This window comes from Apis florea, unplaced genomic scaffold (genome assembly GCF_048593485.1).
Source record: "Apis florea isolate Af1SG1 unplaced genomic scaffold, ASM4859348v1 contig_2272_pilon, whole genome shotgun sequence".
Lineage (NCBI taxonomy): Eukaryota > Metazoa > Arthropoda > Insecta > Hymenoptera > Apidae > Apis > Apis florea.
In genome coordinates this window covers 2,076,688-2,099,403 of record NW_028256549.1, presented here as the reverse complement: position 1 = coordinate 2,099,403, position 22,716 = coordinate 2,076,688, and the positions used below count along the sequence as shown (strand labels likewise).

At 36.9% G+C, this 22,716-nt stretch overlaps 3 protein-coding genes and 1 long non-coding RNA gene across 5 annotated transcripts in view; 2 read left to right on the top strand and 2 right to left on the bottom strand.

The window, feature by feature from the left end:
* Meltrin (disintegrin and metalloproteinase domain-containing protein meltrin) overlaps positions 1 to 13,446 on the top strand; it is a 44,788-nt gene extending 31,342 nt beyond the window's left edge. The window contains exons 3-14 of the mRNA XM_086902687.1: positions 359 to 517; positions 2,487 to 2,679; positions 2,990 to 3,060; positions 3,132 to 3,296; positions 3,506 to 3,675; positions 3,740 to 3,931; positions 4,488 to 5,084; positions 5,154 to 5,355; positions 6,096 to 6,300; positions 6,428 to 6,560; positions 8,838 to 10,296; positions 10,354 to 13,446. Coding sequence (XP_086758813.1) covers positions 359 to 517; positions 2,487 to 2,679; positions 2,990 to 3,060; positions 3,132 to 3,296; positions 3,506 to 3,675; positions 3,740 to 3,931; positions 4,488 to 5,084; positions 5,154 to 5,355; positions 6,096 to 6,300; positions 6,428 to 6,560; positions 8,838 to 10,296; positions 10,354 to 11,397 — 4,590 coding nt within the window. The 3' untranslated portion in view covers positions 11,398 to 13,446. The remainder of the gene's footprint in view (positions 1 to 358; positions 518 to 2,486; positions 2,680 to 2,989; positions 3,061 to 3,131; positions 3,297 to 3,505; positions 3,676 to 3,739; positions 3,932 to 4,487; positions 5,085 to 5,153; positions 5,356 to 6,095; positions 6,301 to 6,427; positions 6,561 to 8,837; positions 10,297 to 10,353) is intronic.
* A 146-nt stretch (positions 13,447 to 13,592) lies between these two features.
* On the bottom strand, positions 13,593 to 14,263 carry LOC147658392 (uncharacterized). The gene is made up of 2 exons (XR_015290591.1): positions 13,999 to 14,263; positions 13,593 to 13,921 (listed from the first exon to the last, which is right to left on the bottom strand). It is a non-coding gene; the product is annotated as an uncharacterized LOC147658392 (long non-coding RNA).
* On the top strand, positions 14,165 to 18,190 carry LOC100867123 (uncharacterized). Of its 2 annotated transcripts, XM_086902685.1 has the most exons (4): positions 14,198 to 14,342; positions 14,447 to 14,598; positions 14,662 to 16,306; positions 16,422 to 18,190. In XM_086902685.1, exons 2-4 carry the CDS (start codon positions 14,500 to 14,502, stop codon positions 16,547 to 16,549), a joined length of 1,872 nt encoding a protein of 623 aa, XP_086758811.1. In that variant the 5' UTR covers positions 14,198 to 14,342; positions 14,447 to 14,499; the 3' UTR covers positions 16,550 to 18,190. The 2 variants fall into 2 exon arrangements, with proteins under 2 accessions (XP_031771206.2, XP_086758811.1); XM_031915346.2 differs by having other exon boundaries at positions 14,165 to 14,598.
* SNRPG (small nuclear ribonucleoprotein G) lies at positions 18,178 to 19,342 on the bottom strand. The gene is made up of 4 exons (XM_012484250.3): positions 18,911 to 19,342; positions 18,776 to 18,798; positions 18,486 to 18,610; positions 18,178 to 18,408 (listed from the first exon to the last, which is right to left on the bottom strand). The coding sequence occupies exons 1-4, from the start codon at positions 18,940 to 18,942 to the stop codon at positions 18,358 to 18,360; spliced, it is 231 nt and encodes a 76-aa protein (XP_012339704.2). The 5' UTR covers positions 18,943 to 19,342; the 3' UTR covers positions 18,178 to 18,357.
* Between the last annotated feature and the right edge of the window lie 3,374 nt (positions 19,343 to 22,716).

The window sequence follows — 22,716 nt, the reverse complement described above, 5'->3', positions numbered from 1 at the left end:
AAAAAATGGTTGGAAAGCGAACTAGAGCGCAAAACCATGGAACCGTATCCGTTGAATCACGGAGAAAGTATTTCTCGCCTAGGTAAACTGGCCAACGATCGAAGCTAATTGACTCACTTTTCCGAAGGATTCGATTTCCACGCGATCTCGACGTGTTTCTTCTTTTATCTCGATAGAACTCTGGAGCGGCGTCGTGGCGCAACAGGTGCATAATGCCGGGTTTCCAAACGATTATAACGCATTCGAACACTGATTCGAACAAGTCTTATCGGCCGCTTGCGCGGAAACGCGCACTTACGCGATACGAAAACTCATGTTTCTGCGCAACATCCTCAACTTATGCTGCTTTTGTTCTCAGGATGTGGAACACGCGAACGTGTTAGTGATAGGCTTCGAGCTTGATGGAGTGAAACGCACCTTGGACTTGAGATTAAATTCTGATCTGATTCCTGTTGGTTACTATCAACAACGTCATCAGCATCAAGGCACGTACAAAGTGCACACTCCGTCGAAAGTCGTAAGTAATCTTTTTTTTAAATTTATTATATAATATCGTGATCTCGATCATCGGAATCATTCAAAAGTATCATTTGCAAATAATATTCGTTGAAAAATACATTGCACGTTGTTCGTTGTTCGCAAAAATGCCGACGAATATAGAGTTTATAAACACGAACGAACTGTTCGTGAACAGTAATGTAAACCTAACCTATATATTCAGCAGCGAATAATTCACGAACGATTATTTCCAAACGATATTCAATTTCTCTGATCACAGAGTTTGTAAATATTAACGAACACTATTGTGAAACGAACATATCGCAAATTATAAAATCACAATTCGACACTATCGACACCATTCGAACATCGTTTGCAAAACGCTCACAGTGTGAATCTAGCCTAACGTAAACAATTAGACGATACGTGGAATCGAATCAAAAGGCTCAAAGAATAAATTAAGAACAATGTATGCGTGCATTTCATTTTCGGACGACGTCGAAATCGAAACGAAATCGTACTATACACTATTAATCGTACTATACAGGTGCAAAGAATGCTAGAATCGATAACGATGACTCACTGTCCGACCGTGCAGGACGCGTTAGTATAAACGGACATGAACGTTTCGAGAGTATCGATCACTCGCAAATAAAACATAGAGAGTATCGCGTAGGTACATAACCACACTCGAATATTGATCACGCTTTACTCTCGCTGTAATCACTTTTCACGACGATACGCTGTTTTTTTTTTTTAAGAAAATTGTTAAAAAAATAATTTTAAATCAACTTTGAGTCATAAACACTGGATTTTTGTGTCAATTTTTTACGTTTTCTGTTTCTGGATAAAGTTTTCCTCGAGTGCTACATACTCTAGTTTTACGAGTAAATTAAATTTTTACTCACCACGTGAATTACACGAGAAAAGTAACGAGACCTCGATGCAATATACGACTAGAGGAAAGAAAGAAGAATGACTATCGACGTTTTTTAACGATTCGATCTTCAGCATCGATATATAAATTTTAAGTACGTATTATTTACGATTAATGGACATGAGTTGGACACACGTTTCGTCACCGAGTTCGTTGCGCCCTGTTTTTCACATTTTGCGTAATTGAATAAATGAATTGATACGTCCACTCGTCTCTCTCTCTCTCTCTCTCTCTCTCTCTCTCCCCCCCTTCCTCTTTCCAGTTTATTCGCCCTCGTTGTCGCGGCCAAACGGACGAGCTAATTTCGGCCGTTTAAATGAGCGAAATTCTGCGAATCAAACTGGTTAGAACGCTCTTCAGAGGTTTCATTCTCGTAACACGACAATAATTATAGCTTCTTTGTTCTTGTCTCGCCTCTCGATAGAAATGCTTACGTTTCAAATTACGTTTCCCCGCTTAAAATCACGAGAAACGACTCGGATTCAGGAACAGGAAGGATTCTCGAGAGGATTGTCCCGCATTCGGCGAGACATAATCGAGCGGTCGTAAATCCCTTCCCGCGGAATCGGTGGCGGAACGTTGGCGGCGATGACGTTCGAGAACACGCGGAGGATTCTTGCTCGTGGAAGAAAATGCAAAGAGAAAGGAAAAAGTTAAAAAATGGCCGGTCCAATGGGAATCTGGGCCAACTATATTTGTACCGGTCGAATGCACGGGTGAACATTGCACGTCCGAGAATCCTTGGATATTCATCCGAACCAACGAGTGAGAATCCTTCTTAGATCTCGCTCCAACTTTTTCCGCCATTATTTTCCGCACCGCTAAAATGTTACGCTCGCGTCTCTCAATCCTTTTCCGCACTGTTTCTCGGAACGGAACTTGGCTCGAGACCGTAATACATTCGCATCGAGGATCTTTTTTATCGCGTCGAAAATCCATTGAAAACGGTGGCCGAAAGTTTCGTGCCAATTTAAGAACTCGACTTTAAGAACGGGTCCGCGATGGAAATTTCGAAATCAACCGAATCAATGAATCCCATTGAAATTCGCAGGAGCTCTGCCACTATCAAGGTAGCGTTCGCGACCTTCCCGGCTCCTGGGTAGCCCTATCTACTTGCAGAGGGCTGCGCGGCGTTGTCTTCGACGGCGAGAACCTTCATCACATTCAACCGGAGCGAGAGGAATCTTTGGACTCGCGTCATTACGTCTACAAGCACAGCGATCTCGTCGCCAATCACACTTGCGGTAATTATTATTTTTCTTTTTCTTACATCGATTTCAATTTCTCTCGAAATCTTGCACGAACGAATTAAGAAAGAATATCTCGTGTCCTATCCTTTCCTAATTGTTATCGTTCCTGAGGAAGTCTCGAAGGAGACCGGTTCGATTTCCAAAGCTGTGCGTTGTCCTCGCGCTCCTTCTACCGGCCTCGAAGACCTGTCTCGCAGGAAAGACTGGTCTTTCCTTAACGAATGTGGGAGCAAGATTCTCTCCCTTAACTTTACCGAGAATCCGATCGACCACGACGATGATGTTGGTTTTTTGTTCGGTGCAGGTTACGAAGGAACGCCTCACCATGCTCTCGACCGTGAACAACAGGGAGGGATCGTCAGCAGAATCGCAAGGGTACGCTCAATATATATATATAGCTTAAGGATTTAAGTTTGTTTAGAGATTCGAAGTTTTTGTACTTTCAGCACAAGAGAGCGGCAGAGGCGATTCGAGGGCCCTACAACGCGAACAGGCATTCACGATACGTAGAATTGGTGCTCGTGATCGATAAGAAGGAATACATCGCTCTCGACGAGAATTTGGACAAGGTTCATCAACACTGCAAAGATATCGCTAACATTATCAACGCTGTTAGTATGCAGTTTTATCAGACAAATCTTCGTATCGTGCCAGGTTGTCTCAAAAGTTATATATATATATATATATGATACGATTTTCATCGAGTTCCAGGTTGTATAAAAATTTACAAATACAACATTGAAACACGTCTTTTGGGATAATCTAATAATCCGTCTGATTGTAAAATGACGTATGTATCTGGTTTTTTTTCTCTTTTTAGTTGTACATGCCCCTGAATATATTCATCGCGCTGGTCGGGGTGCAAGTTTGGTCGGACGCGGACGAGATAGCCTTGTCCCCGAACGGGGACACCACCCTGTCGAATTTCCTTCGATACAGGAGGGAGAAACTGGTTCAAGACATGCCGAACGATAACGCCCAGCTGTTGACGTGAGTGGAAAGAGGATAACGTACGCGCAGAGAGAAACAAGACACGTGATTTCGTACTTTGCAGGCGAATCACTTTCGAGGGTGGCGTGGTGGGGAAGGCGCTCAAGGGACCGATATGCACGTACGAGTTCTCGGGCGGCGTCTCGATGGATCACTCGAACGTGGTTGGATTAGTGGCCGCGACTGTCGCCCACGAGATGGGCCACAATTTCGGGATGGAACACGACTCGGCCGATTGCGACTGTCCCGAGGAGAAGTGAGTCCAACTCTCGTCCTTTGTCCAATTCCGCAGGCCGATCTCCAACCGTGGCCCTCGGATATTTGTTTGCGTTTGACTTTTTTAAAATATCACGAATAGATTCCTAAACTCTTTCTTGTGTGATCTTATAAGTAATATACTATCGAATGGTTTTTTTATCTGAAATTAGAGCGATGGAACTACATTTTTTATATAGAAATATTGTTTTGTGAGCATGAATGTAATTAGTTCGAGCGAAGGTGAGTTTGATTGTTCGTAAATAAATTATTTGTATTTGTTACGAGATTGACGTTATAGAGAGACGTAGTATACGAAGATGGAAAATAAGAATAGTAGAGAATAAATGTGCGCCCTGACAAACCGAGGATGCATCTTGGCAATCGCGCGAACAATATAGATTTTTAATATTCAATTTCCTTGTACACAAAAGATAAAAGTTTCGCGCGTGAAATCATTTCAACTTAGCTAAGAAATCGCGTGGAGTGTAATTCGTTGCAATGAAAGGTAAACGATGGAGAGTGAGGACAAGGTTTGTTGCGAACGCTGATTACAGATGCATCATGGCATCGTCGAGCGGGTCGTCGGGGCCGACGCACTGGTCGACCTGCTCTCTCGAGCACCTGGCGCTCGCGTTCGAGCACGGGATGGATTATTGCCTGAGGAACAAGCCGCAGAAACTGTTCGACAGCCCGATCTGCGGGAACGGGTTCGTGGAGCCCGGGGAGCAGTGCGACTGCGGGCTCAGGGAGAACTGCGACAACCCGTGCTGCAACGTGACCACGTGCATGCTGCACGGGAACGCGAGCTGCGCGACTGGCGAGTGCTGCGACCTGAAAACGTGTCGGCCTAAAACGGCCGGGACCGAGTGCAGGAGCGCCGAGCACGAGTGCGATCTGCCCGAGTACTGCACCGGGCAGAGCGAGTATTGCCCCGTGGACGTGTTCAAGATGGACGGGGAGTCGTGCAGCATGGGGAAGGCGTTTTGCTACCAGGGCTCGTGCAGGACCCACAACGATCAGTGCAAGCTGCTCTGGGGCCCGACAGGCACCTCGTCCGACGCCCAATGCTACGAGATGAACACGAAAGGGACGAAGCACGGGAATTGCGGCTACAACCGGGTCGAGTCGAGCTACGTCAAGTGCACCGGAGAGTAAGTCACAGACGATTCTTTTTTTATTTTCTTAAGGCCGAGGGTTATATGTTGTTTCCACGGTTCTAGAAATCTTTTGTGCGGTATGCTTCACTGCAAGCACTTGAACGAAAGATTGGAGTTCGGTATGGAGTCGGTGGCGATTCTCAGCCACTCGTTCATCAACAACGGGGGGAAGATTATACCGTGCCGGTCCGCCATCGTGGATCTCGGCTTGAATCAGGTCGATCCTGGCCTCGCGCCTGACGGCGCCAAGTGCGCACCCGGGAAGGTAATTAATTAATGAGTTAACACTAAACCTACCGACGTATACCTATTCCTACCATGAGCAAAAAAACATTTGTATCTTAATGTGGAAGGAGATTTTTAGCTAATTGGATTCGCAAAGTAAACAATAGAGAAAGTTGTGAATATTGAAAAATGGGTTCTGTATCTACATTGTAGAAAAAGCGAATAAGTCGTATGGCGATACAGCAACTTTGTGTATAACAAGAAATTCTAAATTTCAAAAACGGAAGAAGTTGGATTTTGAGTTGGCATTCTTTTCTTCAGCGTTTGGGAAGTTGAAGAGCATTTGGGTTTTAACTAGTTTACTGGAGATAAATAAGGTTTATATTGACGTTAAGAGAAGAATTAAGAAGAGGAAGAGGTTGAAGTTTAAATTAACTTTGTTTTTTGAACGTGAAGAATTTAGTATTAAATATAGGTGATTTAACACTAAACTTACCTATTCCTACCATGAGCAAAAAAACATTTGTATCTTAATGTGGAAGGAGATTTTAGCTAATTGGATTCGCAAAGTAAACAATAGAGAATGTTGTGAATATCGAAAAATGGGTTCTGTATCTACATTGTAGGAAAAGCGAATAAGTCGTATGGCGATAGAGCAACTTTGTATACAAGAGATTCTAAACGAAATTTCAAAAACGATCATTTGACCGTGCCGTGGTAGGTTTAGTGTTAATCGAGTCTCGAGCAAAGAGGGAAGAAGAATTTTCGTTCGGTTTGTAGATGTGCGTGAATCAGAAGTGTATGCCGGTGGCCGATCTGCGCGCTTCCGTGTCCGGAGGGAAAGCCTGTCCGAATAATTGCGGGGGCAACGGAGTGTGCAATAGCCTCGGCCATTGTCACTGCAATCGCGGCTTCCGGCCACCCGATTGCACCCAGCCTGGCGTGGGCGGATCCGAGGACAGTGGCCCCGCCGAGGATCCGAACGGTGAATTAATTTCATTCCGTTTCTCATATCCGAACACGGATATTATTATCATTAATATTATTATTATTATTATTATTATGCGAAACTAATTTCCGCCTTGCACGGGCTCGATGATTATCTGTTTCAGCGAGGAACGATTTCATAATGGCGTTGTACATTATCTTTTTGGGGATCGTGCCCACGATCGCTCTGTCCTTGTTCGGGATCTGGTACGTGAGAAATTCGGGGCAGAACTGGAAGAAGAGCATGATGTCATCAACGTACGTATCTAGCCACGAGCGTGTTAGAGAGAGATGCAACAAGCCGCATGGCTTCGCGCGCGGTGCTCGCGGATCTAAGATCTCGAGCCACAACATCTCGCTCGGTAAAAACTTTTACGAGAGGTTCGTCATCTTTTTCTCCCCTGGCCGGGACGATTCGCGGGCCGCGAACAAAATATTCACGGTCAGCGAGAGTATGGCGAGGCAGAAGCTTCAAATAACGAAAACCGATCTGATCTCGACCACTAACCCGGACGTTATTAACTGTAGCGACAGTATCGATAGGCGATCGATGGCCGGCAATAACACGAGCGAGAAGAGGTGTCGCGTGGTCGCCTCTGATCGATCGGTCGAGTCGGTAGAGCCGCAAGCGAGAAGGAATTCTTCCCATAGGTCGGAGCTGGGTTCGAAGATAGCCGAGCGTATACAACAGATGCAGAAAAAGCCGAGCAAGAATATCAAGGGGTTGACGCTTAAAACGGAAGTAAAGTTCGAGCATTTGAGCGAAAGCCCGGGCGGCAGCGGTGCTGTTGGCAGCGCCGCGCCGAGGACAGGCGATCCCCTGTTGCCACATTGCAGGCCGTACTCGAACGCGCCTGCACCGTTTTACAACAAAAAACCACCACCTCCGCCGGCTTCGGCTCAACATTTAAAGCCAAAGATTTGATTTCGCGCTTTATTTATCTTTTCGTTATATCTCGTCAATTCTTCTCTTTCTCTCTCTCTCTCTCTCTCTCTCTCTCTCTCTTTTTTATCCACTTTTCAACTCGAAACATTCCTTTTTAGTGCGAAGGTCGCAGCAGAGAGAAGCCTGAACATATTTTCTCAAGGAAGCTATGACCTTTGCATTACTTAACCTAAACTAGGTAGGGTTGGCAATAAACGGTGACGGTTTCCAATTCAATTCCTACGCTGTGATCTTCGCGTTGTGTAACAGTCGAGATATAAATGTAGGCAAGATGTAGAGAGAATAATGGGGGTAACGCGATGACAATCGACGCAATTTTGCCGTTGCGTGAAGAGAAATCGGGATCTACGAGCACCGCGCAGCAATAATCCGCGTGAGAAAAATATCCTGTAGATAGTGCACGTTTCTTTATAACGATATATATTTTTACAAATTTATAATCGAACGGAAATTTCTTCAATCCTTTCTCTATGCTACGACGCAACGTAAATATCGATGCGAATATATTTCGCGATATAAGTGATAATATATTTATTCGTTTACTATTTCATGCTCAAAAAAATAATAAATAAATAAATATATATATATATATATAATATATGACGTAATATAGTTTTAGGCTGTTGAATGTAAATGATTTTTAACGAATGCAGATTACGTCATGTGATAGTATTACCAAAAAAAAAAAAAAAAAAAAAAAAAGAAAAAGAAATGGGTGATAATATAGAACGAAAATGACTGTCCACTAACGCAATGAATAAGAAGCTCTCGTTGGTTCGCGCTCGATGATGTGTTTGACGAGAGGCGGAACGAGAAAAGGCACGTTTCGGAGGAAAGTTGAGAATCGTAACACGGAGCATGCATAGAAAATTAATGTGACACGGGCATGAGCATGTGTGAGATTTCTTTTGAGATGGCTTCTGCATTTTAAAATTACTCAACGTCTCGCATTTATTATTTCGAGTCGATATTTATTAAAGTCAGTATTAACAAGATACGTTCAACAAATCGACTTCGATCACTTTTTTAAGCGAGCAAATTCGTTCGAATTTTACTCGGATATATATATATATACACACACACACACGCACACACACACACACACACACACACACACACACACACAATACGCGCGCGTATATATATTCGAGATAATACTCCATATCGAAATTGCTCAATTGAACAAATCAATATGTATAAGTTTATTTGAATAAACGTACAGTGTTTGATACAAAGCCTATACAATTTTCTTGTGTAATTGTGAAAAACTTCATCCCTCATCCATAGAGAGAGCTTGCCACTAACATTTTTAATCTTCGACTAACGTTCCCAAATGCATCTCGTTTCTCGCGCTCGCATGCACGTACGAGAAAAATATACGCGAACGCGATTCCTTTTTTTCTTTTTTTTTTTTCTCTCCGAGTTCGCGCGGAAAAAGAAAGCTTGCATGCCGAACAATTTCGCAATCGAGGATGATGAACAATCTCTCTAATCATTATCCTCGATTCGATCGGTGTATAACAACAGCTTTGCGTCGCTTTCGACACCTCGATTCCCCCTTGGCTTACGACTGTGCTTAAAATTTTCAGGACCGATCGTGGCCACAACGGACTGTCCATCAAAACGATCGATCGTTCCAGTCCCTTGCCTCGTAGCATCGAAACGATCGATTCTAGTCTGAGTCAGGATCCAGCGTGCGCGAGTTTGTTGCCGAAACCGGATACCGACGAGCGTTACAACAATAATTTGTTCGGCCAGTTCAAAGGTTTCACGATCACCCCGATCAGGAGCCAAGCGAAGAGCCTCGAGCCGACCAAGCCTGCGCCACCTCCGCCCACCATCCCGACCGTAGCCATTAAGACTAACATCAAGCCGATCCCGAGGAGCAATAATCGCGCGTCCACCTGCATCCTCGATCCACCCACGACCAGCTTCGACGAAGCGCCGCCGCCGCCCACCCTCCCACCCTTGAATCCAGGATGCACGGCACGGCCGTTGATCAGCAGCCCGGTGCTGGCCGCGACCACGTGCACCTCCGTCGAGCTGGTCGCCCCCAAACTCCCAGCTGTGGAAGGGCCGACCAGGCCCGCTCCAGCTCCGCCTGTCCTCTCCACCTCGGACTCCGTTCAAAAGCCTCAGAGGCCGAGCAGCACGCCCCTCGCCAACGTGCTGGAGGGCGAGAGGAGGCAGGAGAAGGGGAGCAGCACCCTGAACAGGATCGCGTCCATCCTTCGCCCCAACTCGGGGATCGTGAGAGGAGGAGGCGGGTTGCAAACGGAGAGGAGCGCGACCAACTCTCTGCCCAGGTTGCACCACCACAAGGCGAGCAAAGTGATGGACAAGGAGATACTGAGAAGCTTGGAGATCTCGAATCCCATACCGCAGAAGGAGATCGAGATCCCGACCCCCTCGATACCCGTGATCCCGGTCGACGAGCAGAGGAGGGGCAGCAGCGGCGGCAGCAACGTGGTGGTGTTGCGCGCCCAGTCGATGAGGGACGGGAAGATCGCGCGGCCCGCCATCCAAACGTTCGGCTCGATGCGGCAGGCGGCCGTGAAACGGCCGACCAGTATACCGGCCAGCGCCAGGCCCACCGCGCCACCCCCTGGCCCCCCCGTCCTCCCCTCGGCCGAGAAGGCGACGAGCGAGGCGAAGATCCCCGGATTGCCAGGCTACCAGAATCCTCGGGCGCAGAGAGGTGGGCAGCAGAGAGCGGCGACCGACAACGCGTACGACGATTGCATGAATCTCGTCCCCGACGCGTCCTCCTCCTCGTCCTCGTCGTTGGCCAAGATAGCCGAGGAATCGGCCGCGCCAGGCGACAATATTTACGCCGTGATAGAGGAGGCCCTCCCCGAGAAGGGGAGGAAGGGGGAGAAGCAAGGGGAGAACGAGTACAAATTGCCTAAGCGGGTGGAGAATTCGTCGTCGAACGTTGGAGTGGAATCGATGGGTTTGCTGTCGGAGATCGTTTCCGAGATATCGAATCGGAACTTCGACTCGATATACTCGACCGCCACTTTGTCGAGGAAAACAGGGGAGGAGGGGGTGGGGGGAGGGGGAGGGGGAGGGGGGTCGCCGAGGGGGAGGGGGGTCGGGGAGGAGGAGGGGGAGGAGGAGGGGGGAGGATACAACAACAGCGGCCCGTTCGCCGGTTACACGAATGGCTCGGTTCATTACAAGTCGCCGGCAGGCAGCAGCATATACTCGAACTCGGCCTCGGCCAAGTTCAACTCGTCGAGCTCGACGACCAGCTCCGGTTACCTGAACCCGTCCGCTTTGAACGTGCCGCAACAGGCCGAGGACGAGGGGAAAGGCTCGAGGATGGTGAACGATTCGAAGCTGAGCGACGAGATGTCGAGGGAGCTTGGAACGAAGGTTGGCGAGGACCGCAAGTCGATCGCCAGGGCTCGATTCAATTCGCGAGGCGTTTCGAGGGGGGGCGAGGAGGAGGCGAAAGCGTGTAACAGGTCTAAACAGTATTCTGACAGTGGTTCGAAGCAGCAAGGGTCGGTGGACGACGGGGGCGAGAAGGATTCGCGCGCGAGTGTTAATAGTAGATTATCTCTGAAAACTGTGCCTTGTAGTAGCCCTAAGGATAACGAAGGGGGAAAGTTCGTAAACAGCCCCGACCTGGTCTCCAGCTGTTCGAATTCCTCGAGTCAAATCGGTACGAAGTCGCCCGACGTAGTTGGAAACAATCCCAAGATCAGCCCGAAGAACGCCGTTCAAAAAACGCCCACCCTCGCGCGGGGCGGTGGCGCCAAAGCGCCCGCCACCCCTGCCAAACCGTTGAACATCGCGCCGAAAGGGGCCGGCCTCGCCGAGAGGAAGAAATCCTCCCCGAGCGGAGGAGGAGGTGGCAACGTGAACGCGATTAAATCGTCGTTTTCGGTGGCAGCGAGGGAATCGGCTTCGAAAATCTCGCAGGCGAAAGCGCAGGGGGGGCAGAGGGCCGAGGCGAAAGGGGATTCGGGGGCGAAAGCGAATCCGGTGCAAAGGGCGGCGAGCAGCAAGTCGAACGTGGCCTCCCTTCAACAAAAGTTCGAGGCGAACAGAAACGTAAACGCGTCACGGACGATACCGGGTGTGCACAAAGCGCAGCGTACGGTCGGTAAAACCGTTGAAACGGCGAGTGTGAAGAAATAGAGCGGGTGGGCGTGAAGGAGGGGGGACATGCATTTGTAGGATCTATTTCAAATATTCTAGTCTGTCGATCATATTCGGAACGAAGCGCGTAAACGCGAGATATATTTCCGTTCGAACGATATTTCTACGATGTTATTTTATTTAAAAAAAGAGGAAAAAAAAAAAAAGAAAAGAAAGAAAAGACCAGCCACGGAAGGAAATGGAGTCGTAATAGTACAATGATCGATCGTTAGCTCGGCGAAGCCGGGCGAAAGAACCGATAGATCGGAAATCGGAAGCAAACTGTCAGAATACTGAGATTAGGTTGTATCGGGCGCGATATATTATCGTTGTAAATATAATAGTTACTTAAAAATTCTAATATTTTTTGTAGAGATTCGTATCCGTTAACGTTCGGATGTAACACGCGAAATAATTAACGATCGTCGGGGATATTTATCTTAAGAGCATTTTGTAAACGAGATAAGAAACAGAAGTAAGCAACAATTATTTTCAAAAGTTTCACTCGATACCGCAAAAGGAACGCGAAAGAAATTATTGAATTCTGTGATAATACATGTAACGAGAGAATAATACAGAGAAACATCGTATCGTACATTATTATAAGTAGCAGATTGTAGATGCGACCAAATCTATCATTTTATATATCGTATCACGCGAAAAAGGAAAAAAAAAAAACCATTACGAAACCGAAGAAGATAAATTAAATTTTCAAAGGGGAGAAATTAGTTTCGAAAGGAATCCATATCCCAAAAAAAAAAAAAAAAAAAGAAAAGAAAAGAAAATCTCTATGAAACGGTAGCTCTTTCCAAAGATTAACTAAGCATCGTCGTTAAAACATCGTGATTTTCGTGAATGCGATCGTACCTTTGAGATTCGTCTCTGCGAATCAAAATTTAGACGCGATTAGCTAACGATAAGAGAGCTTAAATGGTAGTGTATGCTAGACTTTTATGCTACGTTTGAAATCGAGGCAGAATTATTTCTACGATAAACGTATGCTAACGTATAACGAAGTAGAAATATTTTTGTTTAAAACGCTATACGATCGTCCTTTTATTTTCGCACGATTCTTTGCGATTTACAATAAAAATACGAATTTCGAACCTTGGTGTTCGTTTGCTAAATATTCAGCATCGCATTAGATACGCAAAGAGACTAAGACGAATATTTATTTGACTGATCGATGTAAATATGTTTATAATGTAATAGATGTAAGTAACATTTTGTACAATGTACCTTCGTGCTCGCTAAGTTATAATTCGCGATATACCTTTGAAACGCATACATGCGACTTCAGCATTTAGCTTTTTCACGATATCTCGTTCGATCTGTTGTAAAGGGTGTAAAAAGTAAAAATTCACCTGAATTAAAGGAGAAAAAAGAAAAGACGAAAAAAAAATGGGTTTTATTGAACGATACAGTTGTAACGTATTTTTGCATTTATTATTTCAACATAGCCATCTTTCGCGTATAAGTATTGTTCTCGCTTGTACGTCGCGATGTTTTAATTTATACAGTTCCTATGTACAGTCGTCTTGATATGTTGAAACAATTTAGGGACCGCAACTCAAGTTCAATAAAGCTTTGTAATAATCATCCATTCTTCGAGCATCGTTTATAATCATTCACCGCTTTTCTTCTTTCGACGAAATGATGTCGTATGTATGACTCTAGTGTAAAGACAATCAAACGTTTTGCACAGCATACGACTGTAAAACGGGAAGTGACGCCCTTCGAGAAAACCTTGGCCGTTTCATAACCGTTTTAGTAAGATTTCTTTTTTTTTTTAGGAAATTTCGGTTCGATTTTAGATTTCATCGATTAGATTACAATTAGATTTGTTAAATGTGAAATTGTTTTTCAAAACTCACGACTTACAACCTTATATAGGATTAACAGACATTGTTACATTGTCCGTTCAATACCAAAGATAAGTTACGTTTCACGTGTTAAAGGGCCAAGATATATCGTTATCGTAACTACTTAAACGTTGTCTCATAACTTGTATATTTCCTAATGCATAGTAAAGTTACAATAAATTCTTTATTCCACGCATCCGTTTTATCCTTCATTAATGACGGATCAATGAAGAGGTAAGTAGATGATTAAATTATAATAATGAAATTTCATAATTTTGTAAATTATTCTTAAAAGTAATGATAGTAAGATAGAGTATAAAATTTTCAATAAAAAAAAAATATATCGTTTATTTGATTCATAAAAAAAAAGGATCGTACGATACAATTTATTTATCTCTAATACCGAGCACAAAAGTAATACGTTTTCTGTTATGAATGAAAAAAAAAGAATTTAAATCTTTACGAATTACGAATTACGAATAAAAAATAAAGATGTTAATAATTATATTTTGTAATAAATCTTTTTTATTTTATTTGCGTTAAGCAAACAATTTATAGAAAAAAAAAACAAGTAAATAATTTAAACTAAAATATTTTGAGTGGAAGACGTTTTCTCCTCGTGTCATTTCCCTCCAATAGGATTTCATTGAGCGGACCGTAGCCTATAAAGAACGAATTTACTAATACGTTTATAATATTGTAAACATTATTGTGAAACAATTACAAGTATACCATTTACTTTTATGTTATGCACATTCATGCGAAAATTTAATTTTAGAAAGCAAGATTTATGTTTTATTAAAAGAAATTTCTATATTTAACGATCATAATGAAATATTCGATTTTCATGATCGTAAATTTACAAGTCACATAAGTGTTGAATTACGCGTTTATTGATCGCTGTCAGTGACAATAATGTAAGAAACTTGTGAATGCCTCGTTGCCAAATGTTACTGAACTACCCCAAACACTATGTATTTTCCTATATTAGAGTACGCTGTTGTGATTTGTCAAAGAAGCGATAACCTAACAGCTATATTGAATATTAGAAAAAATTTCGCATAAAATTTCTCACATGAAATTGTAAGAACTGTTGGTATTCAATAATTTGTTTAAAGTTTTTCGTTTTTATTATAAAATAAAGTTTACGCAAATTTCGCGTAATGTTATAATTCAAATTTTTGTAGAATCGTTACACGACAAAAAATTAATCGTGCTTATTAGAATTTTATATTTTTATATGGTGAAAATGGCCCATGCTCCATTACCGAAACCTATTTGTAAACCGATAAATACGTCTAAGATGTGTCCATCTGATTTCACTACTACTTTATCTGATGTAAGTTTGACATTTACGATATTTATGCATTTTATTACTTTATTGCATTTTATTTTATTATAGGTGTTACAATCGGACCCAGTAAAAAGGTTGTTTAATCAACCAAATATTATTATTAAAACAATACCTTTAAAAATAAATACAAATTCTGGGTCAAATAATAATGGTTTCATGAACAAAATACATAATACGGATACAAATATAAATAGACCAAAGCAATCGGAATTATCTGTAATTCCTCTACAGACGAATCAAGAAGAAAATATAGAAGATAAAAATTTATTGCCTGCTAAGAAACAAGGTAAATCAGAAATCACGTTAGTTCCTGTTAAAAGGGAAAAGAAACCCTGTGGTCATTATGAACCTTGTGAAAATATTGTATGTGATGTGGCAGTACAACAATATGTAGATCGTGAAGGATCTTCACCCATGTTAGCTATTAATATAGAGGAAAGTGAAATAAATGCACCTGTTTCAAAACATTGTGCGAGTAAAATGTGTGATGCACTAAGTATCGATCATGATCGTTGTCGCAGAGCTGTGATAAGATTGAATAGGTGTAATCAGTCAACAGCTTGTGATATTTGTGGTATTACGCTAAAAACACAAAGATCTCGTATATATCATAAGAATTGTACAAGAAGAAATGAATATAGACATAATGAAACAAGTAGTGCTAAAATATTAAAAGAAAGAATGAGACAACGAGAAATTCAATTAATAGAAGCTTCTAAAATGAAAAAAAATGATTATACAGATCCAGTTATGGGATATAGTCTTGCAATGGAAACATTGAGAAACAACAAAGAATTGATTATTATTCCAAAATCAGTTCCCATAAAACAGCAACAACAACAACCACAATCACAATCACAACCACAATCACAACCACCATCAACACCAACAATTACTATAAGTACTACACAATCTTCTTTACAAATCAATAATATAAATAACGTTTTTGGAAAACTTTTACCTAGTATGCCAATTGTATTACCACAACAAAGTATAGTTCTTGGCAAAGCAGAATCTTCTAATGAAAATAATATAACTACTCCCATACAAATAGCTTTACCAGATACTTTAACTACATCGCTTATAACAACAACTAGTACAGTTCCTTTATCTCAAAATCATTATGTTACATTTACAACACAAACTAATACACATTCAATACCAATAAGTGATATAATCTTGCCACAGTCGCAAATTGTGACAACACCCATTCAACCTAAACCACTGTTAACACCTATACGTGTAGTGCCTATAACTAATTTAATAACACAACCATCTTTATTACACCAAACACAGGGTATACCAAAGTTTTGTATTATGCCAGACAATACAATACCATCATTAACTATAACAAATCCACAATCTATTCAATGTCCAGCACCTGTGCCAAAGGTTGAGTCTTCAAATGATGTGAAAACAACTTCACAAAAAAAAAAAAAAACAATGGTGAAAAAAAAACGAAAGCTTAGAAAAAAAGATTTTAAATGTGATTATTGTCTTAAAAATTTCAGTACAGATTGGTATTTTAAAATGCATGTTGCTATGCATACAGGTGAAAAACGATTTATCTGTAAAATATGTACACAATCATTTAATAATCGATATGACATGAAAAGACATATGTCAAATGATCATAATAGTGAAAGTATTGCTTCTGATATATGTGCTCAGGAAGATTCTAATGAAGATTCACGTAAGTGTTTTGATTGTAATATCATATATTTCTCTATTAATCATTTAAGGCATTATAAATAAAAAATATAAAAATATTGAAATGGATATAGTAAAAATTTCTTCTGATGTTATAGAGCCAAAAATGAACAATCTAGATTCACATCAAGAAGTAAAAAAAGAGGATAAAACAAATGGATATATTAGCATGCCTACTCAAGACATTATCAAAAATATGAAAACAGAACTGTGTCATGAAGTATAAATCATTCCAATTTAAATAATTCACTAAAATTGATAAAACAAATAATATTTAAAATTGAAAAAAAATATATCTGTTATAAATCTTGAAGTTCACTTGTAAAAATATGTGTAAAATGTGCTTAAACACTACATTTAATCAAATATTGATTTTTTGGTAGCAAATTTTATATTTAATTACAAAAGTTCGAGTATATTGATATTTTTTCAATTAATCATCAATTATATCTTATCTTTTATTTTAATTTCAATAAAATTAAAATGATTATTTTAATTTTTAACAAAATTTCAATAAAATTGAAATAATTTCAATAAAATTTCGATAAAATTAAAATAATTATTGTAATATTATAAATCCTATGGTATAATATAAATGATAAATCTTTCTACTATATTTACTTTATTTAGAAAATATATAAAAAAAAATATTTTTATCATTATTATACAGATATGTATTATAAAACTGAAAAAAATTTATTTTTTAAATAAGAACTACTACAAGAATTGATAAACATAAAAAATTTAGATATAATTGTATATTATTAAATTCTAAACTGTGATATATGGCCATCTTTCCGCTATAACTTTTTTCATGTAATGTAAAAGTTTGCCGTTTTTAACATAAATTTAAGCACATTAAAAAATTTTTATATATTAAAATGAAATCACAATTATGCACGTGGACGAAAATATGATTACACATATCTTAAAATGCACAAAAAAATAATTCAAAAGGGAAATCGTATGATTTATATTTTAGAATCAGAAAATTTGTTATTAAATGTAAGAGTATTTTATACGGAAAAGAAGTTAAATGCCATTATTCTTATGTATAAATATATATAAGTTATATTGTGTTCCTTTTATTTTTAATTTAGTAGTTGTTTACTTAAAAGTATTCATTCACATAGGCTAAAATTAATGTAGAATACATATATTTATATTACACATATACACATTTTATTATTGAATAATTTTTTTTTTTTTCAAAAAAAATCTATAATATATTGTTTAAAAAATTCATTTTTTAGAAATAATATTAAATGCATAAGTACTTTCTTGTTTGATGAATTTAGTATGTAAGATGATAAAAAGCTAATTTGAGCTTTGAAATTTATTTTAATATATTTCTGAATATTAATAAAAATATAGATTAAAAATTTTGCAAAAATATAAAGTTCCTTAATCAGGAAAATGAATATCATGTGCCTTCAAAATTTTAATGTTCCTTATATAAATAAATACAGTTAACTCATAAAAATCAATATGGATAATATTGATTAATAAATTTGTTTCATTATTTTAAACTGACAATAAAAAATATTAACAATTTTAATGCAATTATATAATGAATAAGATACTTTTATTTAAAAATAAGATTATAAATGAAAATTATCTGTGCATTTAATATTACTGATTCTCTGTGCACAAAAGATATGATAAAAAATAGAAGGAAATTTTGGAAATATCATTTGTGTGAAAATATATTTGTAATAGAGAATATTGAAAAAGTTATTTTTGAAATAAAAATTAAAATGCTATGTTAAATATAATATATCTTGAAAAAAATATATCATAAAAAACTATTTGTTGTATTGTATTTACATAAAAGGTTTTAAAAATAAATCATTATTTAATATCAAAATTATTTATTCAAAATAGTTTTCTTTTTAAACAAAAAATATTAATCATGAATATATTTTATGAATGTTGAATATGTTGAATAATGTTAACATTACGTATGAAATTAATCAATTATTTCTTTAGGAATATAAGTTACATCTCTGTTTTATGTTGTATTTTTATTTTGATTCATATCCTGTCTAAAGCCTCTAACATTATTACACTATTTCCACGTATTACCTACAATATAATAAAATGTATTTATTAAATCAACAGAAATTTAATTCTTTTTATTAAAAAATAAATTTTTATCTTACCACCATTCCAATATTATTTTTAGTACCATCTTTACATTCTTCAATACTTTCATCTATAACCATGTTCATAAATGGATCAAATCCACGTAAAATTCCAATGACGTGTCTTCCTCCATTTAGTTTTACTAAGAAAAAAGATAAATTTCAAATTTTATTAATTATATATTAATGTATATAATTTGCAGTATTGTTTTTGCAATGATATATTATTTTATATATTAATATAATTATTTTATATTTTATATATTAATATAATTTTATAACTAATAACATTTAACATGTATACTCACATGATAATTTTTTATCCATATATCTAAAAAAAAAAATAAAATTTTAGTATATTTTGTTTTATTTGAAATACATATAAATTAATATCCAATCTTAACATAACCTCTATGAACGAAAAAATTTACTTATAAACTTACTTTTTAAGTTCTGGAGGATGTGCCTTACTCATTTTAAAATTAGTATTTTATGTTTTATTTTTTAACTAAGAACAAATTAATATTTATATTAACTATATTTGTTTCTCGGCTTTATTCTCTTCTATTCAATGATAAAATTAGTGGTAAATATACCAAACCATAGTCAACGCATACAATAAAGTATAAAATTAGTGTTATAAAGAAAAGTGAGAGAAGGATAGAAATGGGATAAACATTAAGGAATCAGCGCCATCTTCAAAGTGTAAATGAAATTCAATACACAAAGACAACAAATAAAGAGAAAAGGATAAAGAAAAAATAAGAATTGATAGTACCATCTTTGAAAAATCAAAAATATTTCTTCAAAGATAAGATAAGATGGAATAAGAATTAAGAATCAATACCATCTTTTGAATGCCAAAGATATCTCTTAGAAAACATTCAAGAGATAAAACTTTAATTCTTTAATTCTCTACTTTATCTGCTATATATTTGATTTCATGTGTATGTATTTTTAAATTTGTTTCTGGACTTATAACACATAAATAGATATCTATTATTAAATATAATATATAAATAAAATGTTAGAAAAAAAATTTGTTCTTGAAAATATAGAATTTTTATCTATAGTATTTTTACTTATAGTATTTTTAAAGAGATAAGTATAAAATAAGTATATTAAATTTAGGTAAATATTATTTAACTTCCAGAAAATTTTTATATGTTACTTCTTCTAACATTATATTCCGTTAGTATAAAATCTTAAAATTCGAAAACTTTATCAGTGACAAAAAATGTAGAATTTTAAATATTCTAAAAAAAATTCACATGCCATCTGTTTTTTAATTTCTAATTTATAAAATCATAAATTTAGAAAAAATTTTTGCTGCTTGAATATTCGATTTTGTATTGTATAGGAAAATATAATTGGAAATAGCATAAACAATTTTTTTAATACTGCAAGTTTTTGATCAAATTTTATATATTTGTAAAATACTTATTGTTTATTCATTTTTCTTTTTTTTTATAGATCTCATTTGCAATATTGCATATATTTTATATATTTTTCTTAATTTTAAAAATGTTCATCTTTACATACTCTTTAATGAGTGTCAATTTTTCTGTATTAATTATTCTTCTATAATTTTGTTAGATTTAAAGAATTCATCTAATTTTATTATCTGAAATATCTTGTTAATTTTGATAATATCAAATAATAAAAGTAAATGAATACGAAAAAAAAAAAATATATATATATATACACATCGTAAAACGATCATTTTTATTTTTCTTTCTCTATGCTATACATGAAGTAAGTGTTACAATATAATATACATTTGACTCAACAAAACAATATAACGAATGTTTTTAATTTTGTCACTAGATTTTGGTCACTTTTTAAATTAAAAATATTCCTATTGCATATGTATGTGCATAACATTTATACACGCGCACATCGTAACATTTATGCACATTGTACATACGCACATAATCTCATTGTTTAACATATTACATGTATATTTTTGCAAGGTACTGTCAGTACAAAATATAAGTACATTCATATTTATAAAAGTACAACGTTTACTTGCTGTCGAAGAAATAATGTTTCTCTTAAAACATCTCGTAAAGTATCAGAGCAAGCAAGAATTTCGATACTATAATTTTAATTTCATCATAATTGAATTTTATTAAAAATTTTAAATTTCTATTTATTTCCTAGCTTTTTCATTTTCATTAATTTTTTTTTTTTTTTGTTTTTTTGTTTTGTTCAAACTATTTTATAAACTATGAAAATATAGAAAAGCAGAATTCATTGACGTTTTTCGATGACGAGATAATTAAACAACGATCCTTTTAAAAATCTTCTCGAAAAACTTGCCCGCGCGGAAGATTCTAAAACCAGTCTGATAAAAGCATCAAATTCTTAATCTTATTATTGTATATTAATACGTACATCAATTTAAATTATTGCGTTACAAATAAAATGTACAATTCGATGTTTTACGATATTTCTAGGTATTACATAAAGAAGAGTATTGTAATATTGTTAGAAATTATAGCATATATTATAAATTATTATGAAATACCTAGAAATTCTGCAGAATAGATACGTATGAGAAACAATGTAGTTTATATGTTGGTCAAACGGATCAGGTACCACGTCAAATTTCTAATCATCGAATTGTACATTTTATTTTGAATTAGCTTATGGCTAACTCGAGGAATGGCTTACAATTATCATTGACATACACTTTGAAAACAGACATTTCAAATAACAATTGTTAAAAAAAAAAAAAAAAAAGAAAAAAAACGTAAGAAAATATGGTTTAAAATGATAGTCGAGTGTATGTCATCCAACAATACGACTTTTCATTAAGTAAGCACGAATACAATTATTGAAGAGGGCAAATTAACTTCTACGATTATTAACAATAACTGTTCGTGTTTACTTTTATCACTATTGTTACACATGCGAAACTGTGTGTAAGATGGAACGGATTTAAAAAGCAGTCGTAGGTACACGTCTCGACTTTTTCGAGATATAATAATATAAACCTTATTACAAAATAACTAATCCTTCGCTTTTCTACGAAGCGAAAGAAATGACTGAAAACAAAAAAGATTAATCTTTTGGCATGTTTCATTCGAGTAGAAGCACAATTATTCATTTCTCGTTTTATTAAAATAATAAAATATAGAAAATTTAATGAAAGAGACAAACATAATTTACAATAAAGTATGGTGTTACTACATTCTTATATATATATTTCCATATAACACCGAAAAATACGAATTCATCAAAGATATAACCAGGGGCAGTGGAAAGATTAACATTTTTAAATAGCGACAAACTTCCGCAAGGGATTTGTAACAAGTATATATATATTTATCATATGCATGTCAATGGAGAAATATATAGATATGTTGCGTGCGAATATAATATCTAACACGTCTAAACTTTATATCTTCTATATTAACGACATTCGAGTATCTTTCGACAATTTTTCATAAGCTTTGAGTTCCCTAGCTAGTGGTTACGCTAATGGAATGTACCCACAAATTTAGTCCAATTGGATCGGATTAAGATATTATGGTAAATCAAGTATTTTGAGTAAATTGTATCAGAGATTAGTAGAACATATAATTTGTTTAAGCGTTGAAAATATTGTGTTATCCAACAGTGTAGCAAGAAGAAAAAAAAATGAAAAAAAAAAATGATTAGCCTAGATGATAGGAGCCATTTTCTTTCAATAAGAGGAATATTTTCATCAATGGAACTCGACACCAATGTAGAAATAGAAAATGACGTGCATACATTATAGAATTGCAACAGAATTATTACACACGAGGTTTCAATTAGAAACGGATTGTTTTCTATTTTTTTGCCTCATACGTAATCATTCTTTCGCAAATGATTCTCATTAACTTTTTGCAACGAAATTCAAAAATATAACACATCGATTATAATTGAATCACATCGCAAAAGGTGAAATGGAACCGATATTGGCAGCAATCGTAGCGCAATACTATTCTTTCAACTTTCGCGATTTCCAACAAAATGAGGTACCACGGTAATATCACAACAAACGATCTCCCATGGAAACGTTTTCTCTATAGTGAATCTCTGTGATCATTTAATAATGCAAATATCATTACAAGATCTTAGGGAAGAACTATTCGAAAGAATGTAGCGTAGGAACACCAAGACATTTAACAAATGAAATATGATAATTGCACATGTGATATATGTTTCATCTCAATAACAATTCTCGAAAAAGTCTCATCTTTTTTCCATGCTAACATCT